General features: G+C 56.6%; 6 protein-coding genes across 6 annotated transcripts; 3 read left to right on the top strand and 3 right to left on the bottom strand.

Annotated features, from left to right (window-relative positions):
• Window positions 1–767: 767 nt before the first annotated feature.
• Window positions 768–6,509, top strand: F5144DRAFT_541333 (uncharacterized protein; the record flags this gene model as incomplete). Its single annotated transcript, XM_066787163.1, has 2 exons — window positions 768–6,181; window positions 6,242–6,509. 2 exons carry the CDS (start codon window positions 768–770, stop codon window positions 6,246–6,248), a joined length of 5,421 nt encoding a protein of 1,806 aa, XP_066638857.1. The 3' UTR covers window positions 6,249–6,509.
• On the bottom strand, window positions 6,510–7,618 carry F5144DRAFT_586079 (ubiquinone biosynthesis protein COQ7-domain-containing protein). Its single transcript, XM_066789732.1, has one exon. It carries the CDS (start codon window positions 7,396–7,398, stop codon window positions 6,613–6,615), a length of 786 nt encoding a protein of 261 aa, XP_066638856.1. The 5' UTR covers window positions 7,399–7,618; the 3' UTR covers window positions 6,510–6,612.
• Window positions 7,619–7,656: 38 nt separating this feature from the next.
• F5144DRAFT_615930 (uncharacterized protein) lies at window positions 7,657–10,296 on the top strand. Its single transcript, XM_066791819.1, has 3 exons — window positions 7,657–8,187; window positions 8,472–9,199; window positions 9,255–10,296. Exons 1-3 carry the CDS (start codon window positions 7,958–7,960, stop codon window positions 10,067–10,069), a joined length of 1,773 nt encoding a protein of 590 aa, XP_066638855.1. The 5' UTR covers window positions 7,657–7,957; the 3' UTR covers window positions 10,070–10,296.
• Window positions 10,297–11,030: 734 nt separating this feature from the next.
• Window positions 11,031–13,080, bottom strand: F5144DRAFT_388453 (uncharacterized protein). Its single transcript, XM_066784697.1, has one exon. The coding sequence runs from the start codon at window positions 12,955–12,957 to the stop codon at window positions 11,056–11,058; it is 1,902 nt and encodes a 633-aa protein (XP_066638854.1). The 5' UTR covers window positions 12,958–13,080; the 3' UTR covers window positions 11,031–11,055.
• Window positions 13,081–14,963: 1,883 nt separating this feature from the next.
• On the top strand, window positions 14,964–15,707 carry F5144DRAFT_551763 (uncharacterized protein; the record flags this gene model as incomplete). Its single annotated transcript, XM_066787706.1, has 1 exon — window positions 14,964–15,707. One exon carries the CDS (start codon window positions 14,964–14,966, stop codon window positions 15,705–15,707), a length of 744 nt encoding a protein of 247 aa, XP_066638853.1.
• A 475-nt stretch (window positions 15,708–16,182) lies between these two features.
• Window positions 16,183–16,633, bottom strand: F5144DRAFT_498387 (uncharacterized protein; the record flags this gene model as incomplete). Its single annotated transcript, XM_066786265.1, has 2 exons — window positions 16,183–16,538; window positions 16,600–16,633. 2 exons carry the CDS (start codon window positions 16,631–16,633, stop codon window positions 16,183–16,185), a joined length of 390 nt encoding a protein of 129 aa, XP_066638852.1.
• Between the last annotated feature and the right edge of the window lie 443 nt (window positions 16,634–17,076).

The following is a 17,076-nucleotide window of genomic DNA, read 5'->3' as shown; positions in this document are numbered from 1 at the left end:
ACTATCTAGGTATGCATTCTTTGTTGTCTGGCTCGTCAGAAAGGTAAATCTGATATGTAACCCAACCAAAAATACGTGTATGCCGTAAATTACACAAAAACCAAAGACAAGTGATGGGCGGTCAACTTGAAACATGGGCCTGAGTGCCGGGGTTTGGGGTTGCCAGGAATGTGGATCACTACGAATAGACTCCACGCATCCAAATTACACACGGTCATTGCTGTGATTTGCGCCAGATCCCTGTTCCGAATACCAGGTCGATGCACCTCAACCGGCAACTTGCGCAAGGAGGGAGCCAACGACCACACGGTGATTGATAGTTGCATGCGCCGTCAACCCACCTACGGTTGAACCAACGCCGCTCGAAGGAAAACCTGAGTTCGAACGAATAGGTGGGACAAAAGCTGTATACCATCGATCCCATCATCCGATCCGAACTATTTCCCCCGACCGACCACCCTGAAGCCCGACCGTGTATATCGACAAAACGCATTTCCTTGACACTCCCACGTGTTCCATCGATAAAGCCATCCTACACAGTACGTTCGAATTAGCACTGCCGGCGAGTGCGCTCACACGCACCCCTGCTACCCACCAAATATAGCCGCGCCGCTCAGCATTACAGAGGCGTTAGACAACGACGTGTTGGTGCAACGCTCGCAACTCTGCCGTTGGGGTCCTCGAGCAGTGCTTCGCCGAATCGGTGTACCATGCCTCGCTATTGAGGATCGAAACCAACGAAACGTGCCAATCTGCTTGCAGCAGCCATGGCAGAAACAACCCGAGCCGACCCTGTTGGTGTGGCCCGGAAGGAGTCCACGTTATCTTCGGGCACTTTCACCGAGCTACCCACGATCCCACAAGCCAAGGTGTTTGGTCCGGCAACGCCTCTAGCTTCAGACGAATTTGACTTTGCCGCCAAGTCGAGTACCGCCGAGAACGAAGCGGCTGACTACTTGAACGGAGGGAACCCCCATGAGAGGATATCTCCTCAAGCGACTTTTCTGGGCTCATCCCAGACACCGACATTAAATACCGACACTCCCTCGCAGCCTAGAGCCATGTCTGATGTTGCCGAGCCGTCCTCCCCTATTGCCGGTAGGAAGAGCGTGCAGTTTACCCCAGACGATGGGCTTCCCGATCCACCGGTAGCGCATTCGAGAACCGGGTCCTGGGACACGAGGGAGGCTCTGGGGAAAATCCGCGGTTCGGGTTTCATATCAAAGCTCAAAGAACTCGCCGGACCGAGCGGTGCGCAGACCCCGAGAATGCCAGCCACGACTCCCGAGCTACCATCGACAGCGAGCTCGCCCACCGCATTCCGACATACAAACCGGCTCCCCCGCGCCGCAGACGAAGGGAGCGACGACGACGCAGATGCTGAGGAAACAGCCGACGAGACCACCGCTACACCTTCAAAAGGGAAACAGAAGAGGAGGAGGCGTATGCGGAGGCTCAGGATGGAATCCTACTCGGTCCCCAACACCCCACAGATGAGCTCGCTGGGACCCGAAACGTCGGATGCCCAGAGGCGCTTGGCCTTTCTGAGGCGCACCCCATTGGCTGGCGTCGATGACCACGGGTTTTCCGAGGGCGAGGGGCGTGACCGCCTTGCCGGGCAACGTGGCTCGAGGAGGGGGATGAACTGGAGGTCTAGACCAGGCGAGGAGGGAGAGGACGCTGACAGCCCTGCCGGTCTTCGAGTAGGCCATCACTTCAGGCGGCTTTCTGCTCTTGGTGGTGGCGGCGGCGGCGTATCTGATGGCGATGCCATGACCCCCAGGAGACCCTTCTTTAAGGCAGACAGAGCTTCGACTTTCGGTGTCCAGAAATGGCGGCAGGTCAAGGGCGCACTAAACTTCTTGCGCCAGAAAAAAGACGAGCAGTTCGACTTCTCCAAATCTGCAGAACTTATGGCAGAGCTCTTTGGTGGTGCACCCGCCGTGCTGATGCTCGCAAGTATGATTCAGCGCGATGAGCACGGCAATAAGAGGATACCCGTGCTACTCGAGCAGTTAAGGCTGCGTATTACCGACAGCACCCCGGCCCCGGATAAGGACAGCGAGAGGCATTGGATGTTCACCATGGAGCTCGAATACGGGAGTGGCCCGAGCCAGATGAAGTGGACAATCAAGCGGAGCATCAAGGACATTATGAACCTACACTGGAAGTACAAGCTGGCCTTGGGCAACGAAGGGTTCCCTTCCAAAAGTTCCGATTATGGCGTGCGGCGGCCCAAACAACCCCGCTTCCCCCTTTCTGCCTTCCCCTATCTCCGTGGCGTGAGAGGCTTAGACGACAACGAAGAAGAGGAACTCGGCAATGAGACCCGTGCCGAGGAGACGGCGGGCGAGATGACAGCCGGTGAGGGGACAGTCCAAGAAGGGACCGATGTGGAGGACAGGCCGCCTATGCGCAAGAAGCGCTCACGAATGCCCTACCTTGGTGGTCGGCGTAAACCCTCCACACTTGGCTCAAATGCCGACCTCGGCCAGGTCGTCGTCGACGCCGCCACCCAAAAGAGGAAATATGTCGAGCGGCAGCAGAGGACGCTGGAGAGGTATCTCCAGGACATGATTCGATGGCTCATGTTCAGGGCAGACAGCAACCGTTTATGCCGCTTCCTCGAGCTGTCCGCCCTAGGGGTCCGGCTGGCGGCCGAGGGCAGCTACCACGGGAAGGAATGCTACCTACACATCCAGTCATCACAAGGCCTCGATTTCCGCCGCGTGCTGACACCGGGCAAAGTGATTGCGAGACACAGCCGAAAGTGGTTCCTAGTTCGACAGAGCTACATTGTGTGTGTTGAATCGCCCGAGAATATGAACATCTACGATGTCTACCTCGTCGACCCGAAATTCCGGATCGTCACCAAGAGCAAAGACAAGCATCTTCGCGCCATGAGCCGGGAGCGAGATGAGGATATTGAAAACCTTGATCCCTCTGCGCCTCGGCCCACTAGTGGGCATCATACACTCAAGATCATCACCTCGGAACGGAAGGTGAAGCTCTTTGCTCCCAACCAGCATCTCATCTCCCAGTTTGAGGAGTCCATCCAGGAAATGCTAAAGCACACTCCCTGGCACCTCGAGAATCGTTTTGGCAGTTTTGCCCCGGTTCGAACAGGAGTGCATGCCCAGTGGTTGGTCGACGGCCGCGACTACATGTGGAATGTCTCCCGTGCCATCAGCATGGCGAAGGACGTCGTCTACATCCATGATTGGTGGCTGAGTCCCGAGCTCTACATGAGGCGGCCCGCCTGCATCAGTCAAAAGTGGCGTCTCGACCGTTTGCTCCAGCGGAAGGCTGCCGAAGGTGTCAAGGTCTTCGTCATTGTCTATCGTAACGTCGAGGCCGCCATTCCCATCGATTCAGAGTACACCAAGTTTTCACTACTCAACCTCCATCCGAACATCTTCATCCAACGGTCACCTCACCAGTTCAAGAAGAACCAGTTCTTCTTTGCTCACCACGAGAAGGTCTGTATCGTAGACCACGATATTGCTTTCGTGGGTGGGATCGACTTGTGCTTCGGCCGGTGGGATACCCCTAAACATCCCGTGGTGGACGACAAACCTACCGGGTTCGAACCCCAAGACGCCCCCAAGGACGCTGAACACTGCCAGCTGTTCCCCGGGAAGGATTACTCCAATCCTAGAGTCCTAGATTTCTCCAAGCTCCACGAGCCGTACGCGGAGATGTACGACAGATCAATGACGCCGCGCATGCCCTGGCACGATATCGCGATGCAAGTCGTGGGGCAGCCGGCACGGGATCTCACTCGGCACTTTGTGCAGAGGTGGAATTATGTCCGGCGCGGACGGAAGCCGACACGGCCCACCCCGTTCCTGCTGCCACCGCCAGACTGTAAGCCAGAGGAGCTCGAGGCAATGGGTCTCAATGGCACCTGCGAAGTCCAGATCCTCCGTTCCGCCACAACATGGTCGCTTGGTACCGAGAACACAGAGCACAGCATCCAATCGGCGTACATCAAAATGATTGACAACTCGGACCACTTCGTCTACATCGAGAACCAGTTCTTTATCACTAGTACCGAAACCTTAAATAGCAAGGTCGTGAACGGTATCGGCGATGCTCTGGTCCGCCGTATCATCCGGGCTCACGAAAACGACGAGGACTGGCGTGCCGTGATCGTGATCCCGCTGATGCCGGGGTTCCAGAACGAGGTAAACCAACCCGACGGGTCCAGCGTCCGGCTGATTCTGCAGTTCCAATACCGCAGCATCTGCCGAGGGGAGCACTCGATCTTTGGGCGCCTACGCGCTGCCGGTATTGAGCCGGAGGACTACATCCAGTTCTTCAGTCTCCGGCAGTGGGGCAAGCTGGGCAATGGTGTTCTGACAACAGAGCAGCTCTACATCCATGCCAAGTGCATCATTGTCGACGACCGTGTCGCCTTGATCGGTTCGGCCAACATCAACGAACGATCGATGCTAGGCAGTCGCGATTCTGAAGTCGCCGCCGTCGTCCGTGATACGGACCTCATCTGGTCCACCATGGGGGGCCGGCCGTACCAGGTCGGGCGGTTCGCGCACACACTCCGTCTTCGGCTCATGAGAGAGCACCTGGGCCTGGACGTGGACGAAATCTTGGAAGAGGAGCGGCAGGCTGACCTTGACCGCGAAGAGCAGTTTGAGGCAGAGATGGATGAAATCTACGAGGAGGAGTCTGATCCGTCGCCTATGGAAGAAAGTTCGAGACGACGAAGATCTTCCTTTACCGAGCCACCCAAAACCCCAACGCTGCCTCAGGAGTCTCATAGCTTCAACCACGATGCCGGCTCGGAAGAGCCTCGACCTCGGAAGCGGACTCTTTCGATAAGCTCAAAGCGCCAGGCTTCCCCCGCAGAGCCCGCCATCGAGAAGCACCACCAAGAAGTGGAGGGTTTCGGCGCCGACCGGTGGAAGAATGCGCAAGAGAAAGGCCTCGATCAAGGTAGGGATACCGTGATCATCAATAACCGCGAGGTGCTCCTCAAGGACGTTGCGGCGGAAGGCAAGGGAACACTTGACAACCCGAGGGACCCGCACGAGCTTCGTCGCGTGTCTGGTGCCGCGACTCCCGAAAGCGCCAGAGTTCACGAGGGCGCGCCGCCGATGCCACCCTTCGACCGACGAACGACTGAGCAAGCTGGTCTTCCCCGCGCAAACCAGTTGCCAACGTTGCCCATTGTCGATGATACGGACATCGGCGGGCCACCGGTCCGGGTTGATTCAGCTGGTCGGCCTGTTCAAGGCAACGCTACCTCGCTTCCCATCGATATCAAACTGGCCGATATCCATAAGGACTGCATGCGCGATCCTCTGAACCCCACTTTCTATGACGACGTCTGGTCCCGTGCTGCCGAGAACAATACGCGCATCTACAGGCGTGTCTTCCGGTGCATGCCGGATTCGGAAGTGACCAACTGGGCCGAGTACAAGGATTTCAACAACTATAACGCGCGTTTTAAGGCAAGCATGGATGGTCACCGAACGAGCGAGGAAGAGGAAAAGCCCAGTGCGGCCCAGGGGGCATCGGGCCAAACCGCAGCGGGCGCTGGCATCGGCGCGCCCGGCCCCGCCGCGGGTGCGGCTGCTGTGTCTGAGAAGCTCGGTGGCATAGCAAAAGCCGCCACGAAGATGACTCCGTCTCTCGGCGACGGTGCTATGGACGAGAAGCAGGCCATGGCTGACGGGCTGCGGGACGAGACCCCACGGGCGAGCACGAACCGCGACATGGGGAGGCTAGACGACGCCATCAACTCAAGCCGCGACACACTGCCCACCACCGAGGCCAACACCCGCCTCGGCCCGCGGCCCGACAGTCGCAAGGAGCGCCGTCCTACCTTTTCCAACCAGGAGAAGCCACCGCCGACGGGCGTCAGCACAGGTTCCGGGAATGGAAATAACAATCTCTCGGCGGCAACAAGCAACCGCGATTCTACCGGTCCCGGTGTTAAGCCGGCAGGCTCGCAGAAGCGCCGCCGCCGCGCGACGACTAAGGGCAGCCGGCCACGCTTCGGCGTGCCTGAGGAGCTGTTGTCCAAGGCCGACGCGGAGGAGCTGCTGCAGATGACGCAGGGCCCGCTGGTGCAGTTCCCGTACGACTGGCTCGCGGTCGAGGAGACGAATGGGAACTGGCTGTTCCAGGTGGACCAGGTGGCGCCGTTGGCTATCTAGTAAGTTTTCTGCGTCTTGTGGGTTTGGTCTGTGTGGGAAGTTGCTAACAAGGTGAACAGTAACTGAGCGTGGCTGTGAGTGGGACTTGGGGGTGGTAGAGGACGGCTTGCTTCCTCGAGAGATGGTATATATAGTGAGAGTGAGAGTGATGGGTCGCATTCCGTGGTTGTTTTGAGCAGTTGCGTTGGCGTTCTGGTGGCATTTACCCCTAGACCACCACCATGCATTATTTCTAGTGTATTGGCGTCCTTCGAGCCATATCTCATTTTTCTTTGGTGGGCTTGCCTCGCACGCTCGGGGTATCGTATAGGCACCCTCTTCCCTTTTTGTCACCATTATATATTCCCACCTGGCTTATTTCACAGACCATATACACTTTGTAGTCTTACACCAATTCTAATACAACCTCCCACGTCTTAATCAAATCAAATCAAACCCTCTCACTAACCCAAATCGCACCCCGACACCCCGCGCGAATAACCCCCGTCAGCAACCAATACGGCTCCGCCTTCTTCGCATCATGCTCAACCGCATGGTCCAGATGCTCCAACTCCTCATCCCGAATCCGCCTTAACGTCCCAATCAGCTCCCGCAGCTCCTCCCCCACCTCATACCCCTCGGCCTCCCACCCAGCCACCATCTCCAACAACCCCCGAATCTGCGCGTTATAGTGCCCCCCAATCTCCGTCTCCACCGCCTCCGTGCACGCCATCGCCGCCTCCCGGCCCAGCACCCCCGTCGTCCACCCCAGCCCCGTCGCCAGCGCCGACCACACCGGGTACAGCGCCGTCGGGCGCACCCGGTGCTTGGCGATTAGGGAGTTGAAGGTGGATAGGTGGCCCGCTTCTTGCTCGTACATGTGCCGCATGAGAGGGCGCAGGTGGGGCTCGCGCGCGACGACGGGGGGCGTTTGCGCTGTGTAGATGAGCGTGGCGGCCAGCTCGCCGGCTTGGTTGACGCGCAGGGCCGAGGAGAGGAAGGCTTGTTGGGCGGGGGTGAGGGGCTTTTTGGGTTTGGGGGGCGGGTTTGGGTTTGGGTTTGGTTGGGAGGAGGTGTTGGTGTTGGTGTTGGTGTTGGAGGGGGACGAGGATGACGGCGTTGTAGCTTGGGATGCGGATGTGGTGGACGAGATGGAACGAGTTTGTTGTCGTGCTTGTGCGAGGATGTTGCTCTTGCAGTGCCGCATTGGCTGCCACAGCAAGCGTGGGGACGCCATTGTGATTCGGACTTCAGGTGGTTGTTGTGCGGTGATGTGGTGATGTGGTTTTGGAGCTCGGGAACCGGGAACCTCTATGGCCGAGTCGACCGATGTTTATGATGCCCCACCTCAGGGCCCGTCACCAGTTAGGTAGAGGAGCGAACAGGTGGATGGGACTTTAGCGTGCACCCGCCCCCATGCCGCATGCCAAGAACCAATTGCCTGGGTTCTCGCACCCAAAACTCCCATCTTTAAAGTTGAACGTCGCGCCGCGCAAACTCCCCTTCTTCCTCCTAACGTACAAACCTTCAACGACCTGCGCTTCTTCCGCCCCACTTCCGCTCCCACCCGCTCCCTTCTCGGTGCCCCGTTTCTCACCAGATGCTGTGAATATATACGTACCTACGCCTCCGATTACCGTCCTCATTAAGGACAACGCCCAAAGCCGCCGCTGTCGTATTTCCCAATCCGTGATCGCGTCGTCGCCGATCGGACTACAACGCCGAGAATTTCCGTGCTGCCCTCGCAAACGAACGAACCCTAATTATTCTTAACCTTCCGTGTTGGAGTCGCCATAATGTCTGATATCGATGATGAGCTCCTTGCTCTAGCCGGTGGTGATGTGTCGTCGGACGAGGAGGAAGCGATGGATATGAGCCGAAACGAGTCGCGTTCGCCGTCACCGCCAGCGGCTTCGTCGAGGGAAAAGGACACGCCATCAAGGGGTGTGGCGTTGAAAAAGACGCCTGCGAAAAAAACGAGACGTGCGAGTAGGAGTGATAATGAGTCGGAGGATGAGGGAGAGGCGTGAGTTGTGCCCCGCTTCTTTTGCTATTATTCACTGCATTCATATCCTATTGTGAGGTTGTAAGATGGGAACGCTGCAACGACTCGAAGTTGCAGCTTCCTGTTATACCTCCCAGCGCACGTTTTTTTTTTTTTCGCGCCTCGCCTCCCAACTTCTGCAAACGAACTCAGCACCTTACACCCAAAGCCTCCCATCACCGTTCTTCCGATACCACGCACTTCAGATGTTATTTGCTAGTAGCTACTTTTGAATACATCACTCTAACCACCATGCCTCCCCGCAGCTCCTCGCCGCCGGCGTCCCCTAGCTCGCAGATGTCCGCTCCGATGGACGAGTCGGACTCCGATTCCGATGCACCCCAGAACCGCGACCGCAGCGCGGACGACGACTTGCAGTATCCCGTCGAAGGCCTGTTCAAGAGCCATGAGGAGAGAGCGCGCATCATGAGCATGCGCGAGATCGAGCGCGAACAAATCCTAGCCGAGCGCAGGGAGGAGAATGAGCGCATTCGTCAAAACCGCATGCTGCGCCAGCTTAAAGTCAACCAGGAGAAGGACAGCAAGAAGCGCAAGGCCAGCGCTGCCGATCTCGAAGATGCCGCGCGCAAGTCGGCTCGTGCTCGCACCAAGGCCGGCGAGAGCAGTGACAAGATGGACACGCTACGCCGCGCCCGAGAAGAGCGCAGCAACCGCAAGGAACAAAGAGAACGTGAGAACGACCGCCGCAGGCAACGATCCCCCTCATACCGTCGGAGTCGCAGCCCCGACGACCACGACAGCGACAACGACTGGCGGAGGGACTCTAGGCAAAAGTCCAGGACACCCGAACCTAGAGAAACCCCACCGGCCGAGTTGCGTGATGTTGAGCGTATCCGCGTCGGGAGAAGTCGGTTCGCTGAGGTATGCTTCTATCCTGGCGTCGAGAAGGCTCTCTCGGGTTGCTTTGTCCGCATCAATATCGGGCCCGACCCTACGACACGCCAAGATGTCTACCGCATGGCTGTCATCAAGAGTGAGTTGCGTCTCTAAGTCTCTCCCCGTCCAACCGTCTAACTGACGACGTACAGGTTTCACCCAGGGCAGACCCTACGCGATAACTGATCGCACCGGGCATCAGATCGTTGTGGACCTCTACATCAAGGCCGCCCACGGCAAGGCGCAGCGGGAGTGGCCATTTATCACGTGTTCCGACAGGGACTTCACCGAAGGCGAATGGAACCGGTACAAGCAAGTCTGCATATCAGAAGGTGTTCCAATACCCACCAAGCCGGAACTCGTCGCCAAGATCGGTGACATCAACAACCTCATCGGGCGAAGCTGGACCGATCTGGAGGTATCCGAGAAGCTCAAGCGCCAGAACGCCCTCCACATCAAATACAGCGGTGTCGAGCGCGACCAGCTGGCCAAGCAACTCGACATGGCCCGCGCCCGCGACGACGAAGCCGCCGTCAACCGCCTCCAAGAAAAACTCGACAACCTCGAAGTCCCCCGCCTCGCCTTCCGCACCACACTCAACTCGGCCAAGAAGAAGAACGAGAACCGCGGCCCGACCCAGCAGGAGAAGCTCGCCCTGCTCAACGCCGAGAACCGCCGCAAGAACGCCGAGTCCGTCCGCAAGGCCCAGCTGCTCGAGCGCGCCCGCGCCCGCGAGGCTGAGAAGGCCCAGCAGGCCACCGACGCGAGCGGCGCCAACACGCCCGCCAACGGCAGCGCGACGCCAGGCAAGGCCGGAGACGCGGCGGCCGTGCTGCCGCATATCGCCAAGCTGCAGGAGCAGCAGCGCAGCCAGGCCAAGCCGGGCGTGCCTGTCATCCATAAGCCGCTCATGGATGATGATATCATTGGCGCCCTGGATCTGGACATTGATGTCGAGATTGACTGAGCAGCTTCGAGTTGGCTAGGGTGAAGCAGTGAGGATGGAGTGTGGCTTGGTGCGTGAGGGGAGAAGCTAGTTCGTTGGAGAGGGGGCCTAATCGAAGGAGCCAGGGGGTTGCCGACGTGCTAACAATAGAGATATCGACTACGCAGGTTGGCATTTTGCGGGGACGCCCATTACACCTACCTAGATACCTACCTATATAGCGCGCGATTCATCACCTGCTTGCCCCCTGCTCTCACTGTGTTTTGTCTGTGTCCATATACCGGATGGGCTACCGAGGTGACTGTAATGCTCATGAGTATCATCCTCTGTCAGCTCACAATAAAAAAAAGCAGTGCAAGGTCTTGGGGTTTTAATAGTTTTTCTTAAAAGCAAAACACCTCAGCTCATAATACAACCGAAAGCAGTGCAAGGTCTTTGGGTTTTAATGGTTTTTCTTAAAAGCAAAACACCTCGTCCTCATTCTATTCGTAATCTTTCCCCTACACTCGGAACATGGGTGCGGAATGGTACAACATTGGTAACTTAAAACACTCGCAGCCATGAACCAATCCAAAGTCAACCCGCTAAAAGAACCGCTGTGCCACGCGCCGTTGCTTCGTTGTGCCTCGCAGCACAAGCCAACCGAAAAGCCCCAGCCAAGTTTCATAATCTTCAAGTTCATCTTCACCAAAAAAAGCCAAAACGACAAAATCATGGTACAGGTATCTTATTCTTTGCCTTTGCCTCCCCGCCCAGTCCAGATGGCAAGTCCTGCGATGCCAGATTGGAGTTGTAATACAAGGTGTATATGTATAGTGTTGAGAAAGTCCTTCATCCCTGCCGTAGTGAAGGGAAGGACGGTCGTGCGAATCCAAAAACTAGAAGGCTCCTCAGTCGTCGGGAGGGGCCGAATTGTATTAGAAATATGTATAGTGGTGCAGAATTTTCAGTCGTAAAAGCGGTGTCGTCGGCCTCAGTTGCAGCACCCAGCGCAGCAAGTGCAGGCCCTAAATCTTCTTGCGTTTGCCCTTGTTGTTGTTCTTCGGCACGGGGGTTGGGCGCACAAAAGTAACGTGCCTGGTCTCATCTTTCTTCAGCTTGGCCGCCTTGCTGGTAGATCCACGACGGCGAGAAACAGGCGGGGGTGAGGCTTCCCGGGCATCACCATCGTCGTTGATGTTGATCTCGGCGACGTCAGAAACAGACTCCGTCTCCATAGCGTCACTCGTCTCCGAAGCCGAACCATCATCGGAGTCGTCATACTCCCCGTCGTCACTAACCAAAGATGGTGCATGGTTGCTAATCACGGTGTTTGGACTGAGGTCCACACCCATCTCATCATCGTACATCGGGGTTTCTGGGACATTAGGGGACTCAGGATCGGTGCCATGGGTTTTCGTGCGGAGACCCTTGTTGCTAGCGGCGCGATATGCAGCTGGCGGGTGAGACGGCGACACAGCAGCCCTAGAAGGCATCCTCATAACAGCAGGCGTGCGTACGACCGAAGCCAAAGGTTGCTCTCGGGCCACGCTGCCCTCGGTGGCGGGCGCCTCGTCCGTCTCCGAATCCACATCAGGTGAGGGCCAGTTCCAATCCAGCTTGGTCTTCGCGTCCATCACCTGCTGCTTCAGGTTTCCTCCCATCTTCTTCTTCTGCATCAGTCGCGACAGATATGGAACGTCCGAAGACCCGACAAGGCTTTGCGAAGGCGCGCCAGTCGAGTCGCGGGGCAAACTTGAAAGCCCAGGTATGCTGTTCACGCCCGGCAGATTCCCTGCCTTGTAAAGTGCCACGGACGCCTTGATACGAGTGAGCAGAGCAGTGTATGCTTGGGGCTCCGGTGTCGACTCGGAGCCCGCTAGGGGATGAACTAGCCCCGAGGGCACGGGAGCAGGAGGCTTGTGGTCATCACCAACGATGGCGCCTCGTTCGTCAACCTCGATAGGATGGCCCGAGGCGATTGCAGCCTCCTCGTGGCTTTTGAAATCCCTGTGATGAGCGATGCGACAGTGGTTGATGAAACCTTGCGTGCTATTAAAGTCCCATCTCCGGCAGTCGATGCAGATGAGCTTGACTACGACGCCATCGGCTTTCGTGATGGTGCAGGGCGAGCTCTTGTCCTTCGGTTGCGGGTATCCACTAGATAGCGCCTGTAACCTCTGGCCTGCGGTGCCGCGGACCGGCCGCTGTTTACCAGGCCCTACAGCATCCGACACGCTGCTTCTCGTCGTCCTACCTTCCGCGGTGTTCTTCGCACGACCCGGATCCATCAATCCTTGGGGCTCGCACTGAATACCATCAAACAAGGGATCAGGAATCAGCCACTTAGCATAATGACGCGCGTACGGCCCTTCAACGACACCGAAGGGCGGCGCCCATTTCGGCACGGGCTCGCCACGCTTTGTTGGCCCCAAGGCCGGCCCGTTGCCGTTGCTGATTTGCACCATTTGGCTGGGCGTGGGGCACTGGAGGGGGTACGGGATGAGGTGACAACGCCTCAGTTGCTCAAGCGCAACCTGGCACTTGGCTAGTTCCTGGTTGATGAGCCGGAGTTCGTCATGTTTCAGGAGTATCTCGAGTCCAAACTGCATCTGAATGGCTTCCTTCGCCGCATCGAGGTCGGGCAGCATGCTTGACTCATACAACGCGCTTGTGTCGTCACCCTCGGCCGATGCCGAAACAGGGGAGGGCAGGTCACCATCCTGCTCCGTCTTGACGCGCTTGGCCGGTGGATAAGCGCAAAGGGCCCTGTCGGCGAAGCTTGGGCGCCGCCTCTTAGGGGAGATAGGGGTGGTAAGTCCTGAATCGCTGTGCGCAATGGAGTCGCTGCAATCAAGAAGCTGGCGGTGTCCATCTACGGTTTCGCCGCTTCCTCTCGAGTTGGATGTCCAAAAGCCGAACATTGACATGGCCGGGAACGGTGGCTGATAGAGAGTCCCGCGAAAGGTGAAAGGACAGTCGTCGTCGAGAAATGGGTGAATGGTGCCACGGGTGAGTGGTGGTTTTGGATGTTTCGAACGTTGTGTTGAAGGCAACAACGGCACGACGACGCGGTTAAGGGGCGGTCGGAGGTGCGTGTTAGGCTGACGTAACGCCCAGTCTGATTGCAGATGGGACTGGGTCTGATCCGCTTGGCCTTTCCGGATAGCTCGGCTTAGTCAGAGGTGCGAGGCCGGGGACGAGTGGAGCCGGTGCTGCGTCGCTGCTGATGTGGCCCACTCCAGATGAAAGGCGAGAGGTGCTGGCGCCACTGTCGGTCGCAGTGCCGCGACTGATCGTTGATGCAGACAAAGAAGCGGATGGAAACCGCGCGAGAACTATCTAAAGTCTCGGGCAAAGCGTGGACCGTCTGAATTAAAGGAAGTGTGGTAAATTTGTATAAAGGGAATGCGCGAAGTTGTGAAAGGGAAACCGGTCGGTTGCGCAACGTTTTTTTGCGAGGTTTTGGAGTGTTTCGCAAGGCGATGATTGCGAAGTCGATCGAGAGGTTGGGGGAGGGACGGGTGCTGTTGCGCGGTGTTGGAAGGGAGCCGTGCGCTGAGAAGGGAGGAAATTGTTTGGAATGCGAGCTGGAGGCAACGATGGATGCAGAATCAGTGACTAACGCCGCCCGGGCCACAGGCAAGGGCTGATCCTGGAAGGGGCAATCTTGCAGCACATTGGCTGATCTGGCTGGTAGGCCTGGGTAGGAGTGGGGCTGCCTGGACAGAGTGCCAGTGCGCCCCATTTCCACTTGGGCAGCACAGCCAAGAAATGGGGAACTCGAACAAAGATGCAACAGAATGGCAGTCACGAACAATGAGGGGAAGATACCTAAATCACCATGACTTGGTCCTCGATTTTTTTTTGATTTTTTTTTTTTTAAAAAAATAAGGAGACAAGACTTTGAACTAGAATACGCCACCGAGTACCACCACAAACCCGTCGCAGTCGAAACAAGAGCTCATGCGTCTGTTGAGGACGGATGATAGCTTGTCGAGGAACTGACGTTGAAGACGAAACCCACCGTCTGCCTGCTGGCGGAGGAGGACACTGTGCGAGTGGGCTGTGCTCACCATCCATTTGTTAGTGGACCAGCATGATGCAACTCGGAGGCATGTTTTGAGGCAGGGGTCTTATCATGTCGTACCAGGAGACGCGCCCCATCCCTTGCATCATGCCAAGCGCATTTCAGGTGAGGCAAGACGGCGCACGGATATTTCCGATATTACCAGACCGTCGTGTAATTTTGTTACCGTTGGCGCGAGCCCAGCTCAAAGTTTTACATCCCGGTGAATCTTTCCGTTTACCTGCCGTCTCAACGTTTAAGCCGGCATATCTTGTGCAACCAAGGGGCCCCGGGTAGTGCACAAAAGGCTGTGGCTCCAGCGTTCCAAGAGTTTCTTGAGCACTTCGAGGAATAGTGACATGCATAAAACGAATCTTCAGACGAGCAAGCAACAGGCTAAATTCATCTCGACCCCAAGACCTACCTAGGTATGTCTTGCCGGCCTGCCAGGAATAGACGCATCACACATAAAGTATGTTTCTCAGGGTGGGGGGACCTCCGTTTAGAGGTGAGCGAACGGCGTTTTCAAAGATTACAACAGAAGCAAACAAGGTTTAAACTGCTAACATGTCAGTCTCAAATCACAAAGGCGACCAAATAATTCATATCGATTGACGGCATTTCCGCTAATAACTCCCATCCGTTGCAAGAGCACAAACATCATAAAGTTTCCAGCTGTTGAAGTTATTCGGTCTTATCGATAAAACCGCTCGAGAGCCGCAAACCCACCCCACACAGATAGACCCGCTGTGTTTATGGTGCGTGCCAAGCAGTGTAGTGCAGTGCTTCGCATCGACTCAGATCTTGCCCGCAACCACAACTTCCTTTGCGGCCCCAATCAACATTGGGTAGCCTTTTCCAACCGCGATGGCCGCCCGAGATTCGACAAAATCATCGTTCCCAAATCCGCATGCGGCCAAGCGGAAATTTGACAACGACAGTCATGACCCAAGTCCCAAGAAACGACGAGCGGCCGACGCTCAACTCCCAAATCGAGCGCAGAATCGGACGCACAACCCGGCGCCAACAACCAGCAACTACAGCCAGATTCACAATCCTCTTCTTGCCAAGCTGAGCGGCAAATTCGAAATCAAAACCATGTCCGTATTACCTTCAACCAGCATCCGCAAACATGTCGACCGCGCCCTTGGACACCTCGGCCGCTTTAGCATCTGGGACAAGAGCGTGCTTCCGGGCGTCGTTCTCCTCTGTGCTAAGTCGTCCGCGTCCACCAAACTCATAACGATAGCCGAAATCATTCGACGGCGCATCGGAGAGAGCGAGCAGAAGTGGTTTCAGTATAACGTGCCGAAAGAGACGGTCATAGAAGAGCCACCGCCGTCGGAGGACCCCTCAGTCGTAGAGGACACATTCATGGATGTTGATAAGGAAGGGGGGGACGACACGGATGGCGAATACTTCGAGACGAGACAACCGACCATCCACGAGCAAGCGGTGCAGCCAGCGAAGGTCAGGTACGAAGCACACATAGTCATCCTACTCTCAAGGTTGCCGCTGGACGAGCTGGCAGCTGAGCCCAACGTTTCGTCACAGACGAACGAGAGAAGCATCGAATATCTGCGGAAGAAAAAGATGGGACTGCTTGGCTAGTGGGCTATTCTCCCCCCCCAAAAAAACCCAGCGGATCTGGAGATAGGCTGAAGTTACTCGGGTCAGGGCCGGATTTCAACACGGCCAAGGGTCTTGTCATTCGGGGATTGGAGTCCGGACATCTGGCGACATGATACCCAATATTTTTTTCAAGGCGGAGTGTCTACAAATGGCACCACCACTCGCCTCTTCTTTAGGATCGGCGTCTCTGAAACCATCAAGGCAACGATTCGGAAGGTATGCAATTTCTAACAAACGCCGGTGGCATGAACCCATGTAAATGCAAGTGATGTCCGTTTCCATAATGATTCCGTTTGAATCCACCCGTTGCAATCCAGTCACGACATATCCAAACTTATGCTACCATCTCCCCCACGCTCAACCTTGTCCCAATCGCGCGCACGAGGTCGGCTTCAGGATGTTCGCAAACCCACACCAACTTCAAACAAATTGATAGTTTTCCAGAGAATGTCATTCAAGGTTTCTTGTCCTGAGCCGAGTAGGTGATCCGCAGGACAAAGTTGACGACCACCGCAAGCAGCAAGATGATGGCCAAGAATGTCGGGCCAAACCGATCGTCGAAGCCCGCCTGTCCCCTCATCCGTATCGACTTTGCTCTCCAGTGATACGTTATGAGCGCGTATATCATCGTGGCCATCGCGACGCCCGTGAACAGGAAGGACGAGATAAAGGCAGGGCGGTCACCGAAGTTGAGCATGCCGATTGCCAGAGCGCCCAGGATGACGGTGAAGTTGAGCCACGAGAGGAAGGTCCGCTCGTTGGCGAAGAAAACTTTGGGCTCGACGCGCGTCGGGAGCGCGATGCGCTTGCCTGTGAGAAACTCAAGTTAGGTGGGGTAGAAGATGGCTGGGTGGTTTGATTGAGAACAAACCCGGTGCGGTCTGGAGCAGAGGTTGGCTAGACATCGTGACGCAAAGCTCGTGTGGTGGTGAAGGAATCAACGGTGAGAAGCCGGTTCTCGTTCTCGATATCCTTGTGATGACAGACTAGAAGATGGTGATTCTTTCGTCCAGCTCCGGCTTTGGTGTTTTTCTCACACGGGAGGACCTTCACCGGCAGTCGGCGGTCCAGACAACGGGCTGGTTTGGGGGCGATGGCTGGAAGCTCAATTGATCAATCAGAGAGGCCGTCGGCCCTCTCCGCTCAGGCAGCTAGGATGCACGTGGGTCGTGCTTGGCATCTTACTGGCAGAAAGCTCGAGGTTGCATCGAGGCGGCTGGAGAAAGGATACCTCGCTGAAGGGTCACGTGAACTGCACAATCGCGCTGGCTTATCAGAGAGCACGGTTCTGGTCCAAGCTCCTGCGAGGCTGTGTGATAGCCTGATAGGAGCTTTCGAAGTTGGGTAT

Source organism: Chaetomium tenue (assembly GCF_020726465.1).
Source record: "Chaetomium tenue strain MPI-SDFR-AT-0079 chromosome Unknown F5144scaffold_7, whole genome shotgun sequence".
In the NCBI taxonomy this organism is placed as follows: Eukaryota; Fungi; Ascomycota; class Sordariomycetes; order Sordariales; family Chaetomiaceae; genus Chaetomium; species Chaetomium tenue.
This window is presented reverse-complemented; position numbering and strand designations above follow the sequence as displayed.

Bases quoted from the DNA above. Each gene is read 5' to 3' on its own strand.
- F5144DRAFT_388453 (XM_066784697.1), bottom strand. From the start codon at position 12,957: ATGTCAATGTTCGGCTTTTGGACATCCAACTCGAGAGGAAGCGGCGAA.
- F5144DRAFT_586079 (XM_066789732.1), bottom strand. From the start codon at position 7,398: ATGGCGTCCCCACGCTTGCTGTGGCAGCCAATGCGGCACTGCAAGAGC.
- F5144DRAFT_615930 (XM_066791819.1), top strand. From the start codon at position 7,958: ATGTCTGATATCGATGATGAGCTCCTTGCTCTAGCCGGTGGTGATGTG. The intron at 8,188-8,471 runs GTGAGTTGTGCC...GCCTCCCCGCAG, and splicing joins TCGGAGGATGAGGGAGAGGC to CTCCTCGCCGCCGGCGTCCC. The intron at 9,200-9,254 runs GTGAGTTGCGTC...GACGACGTACAG, and splicing joins CCGCATGGCTGTCATCAAGA to GTTTCACCCAGGGCAGACCC.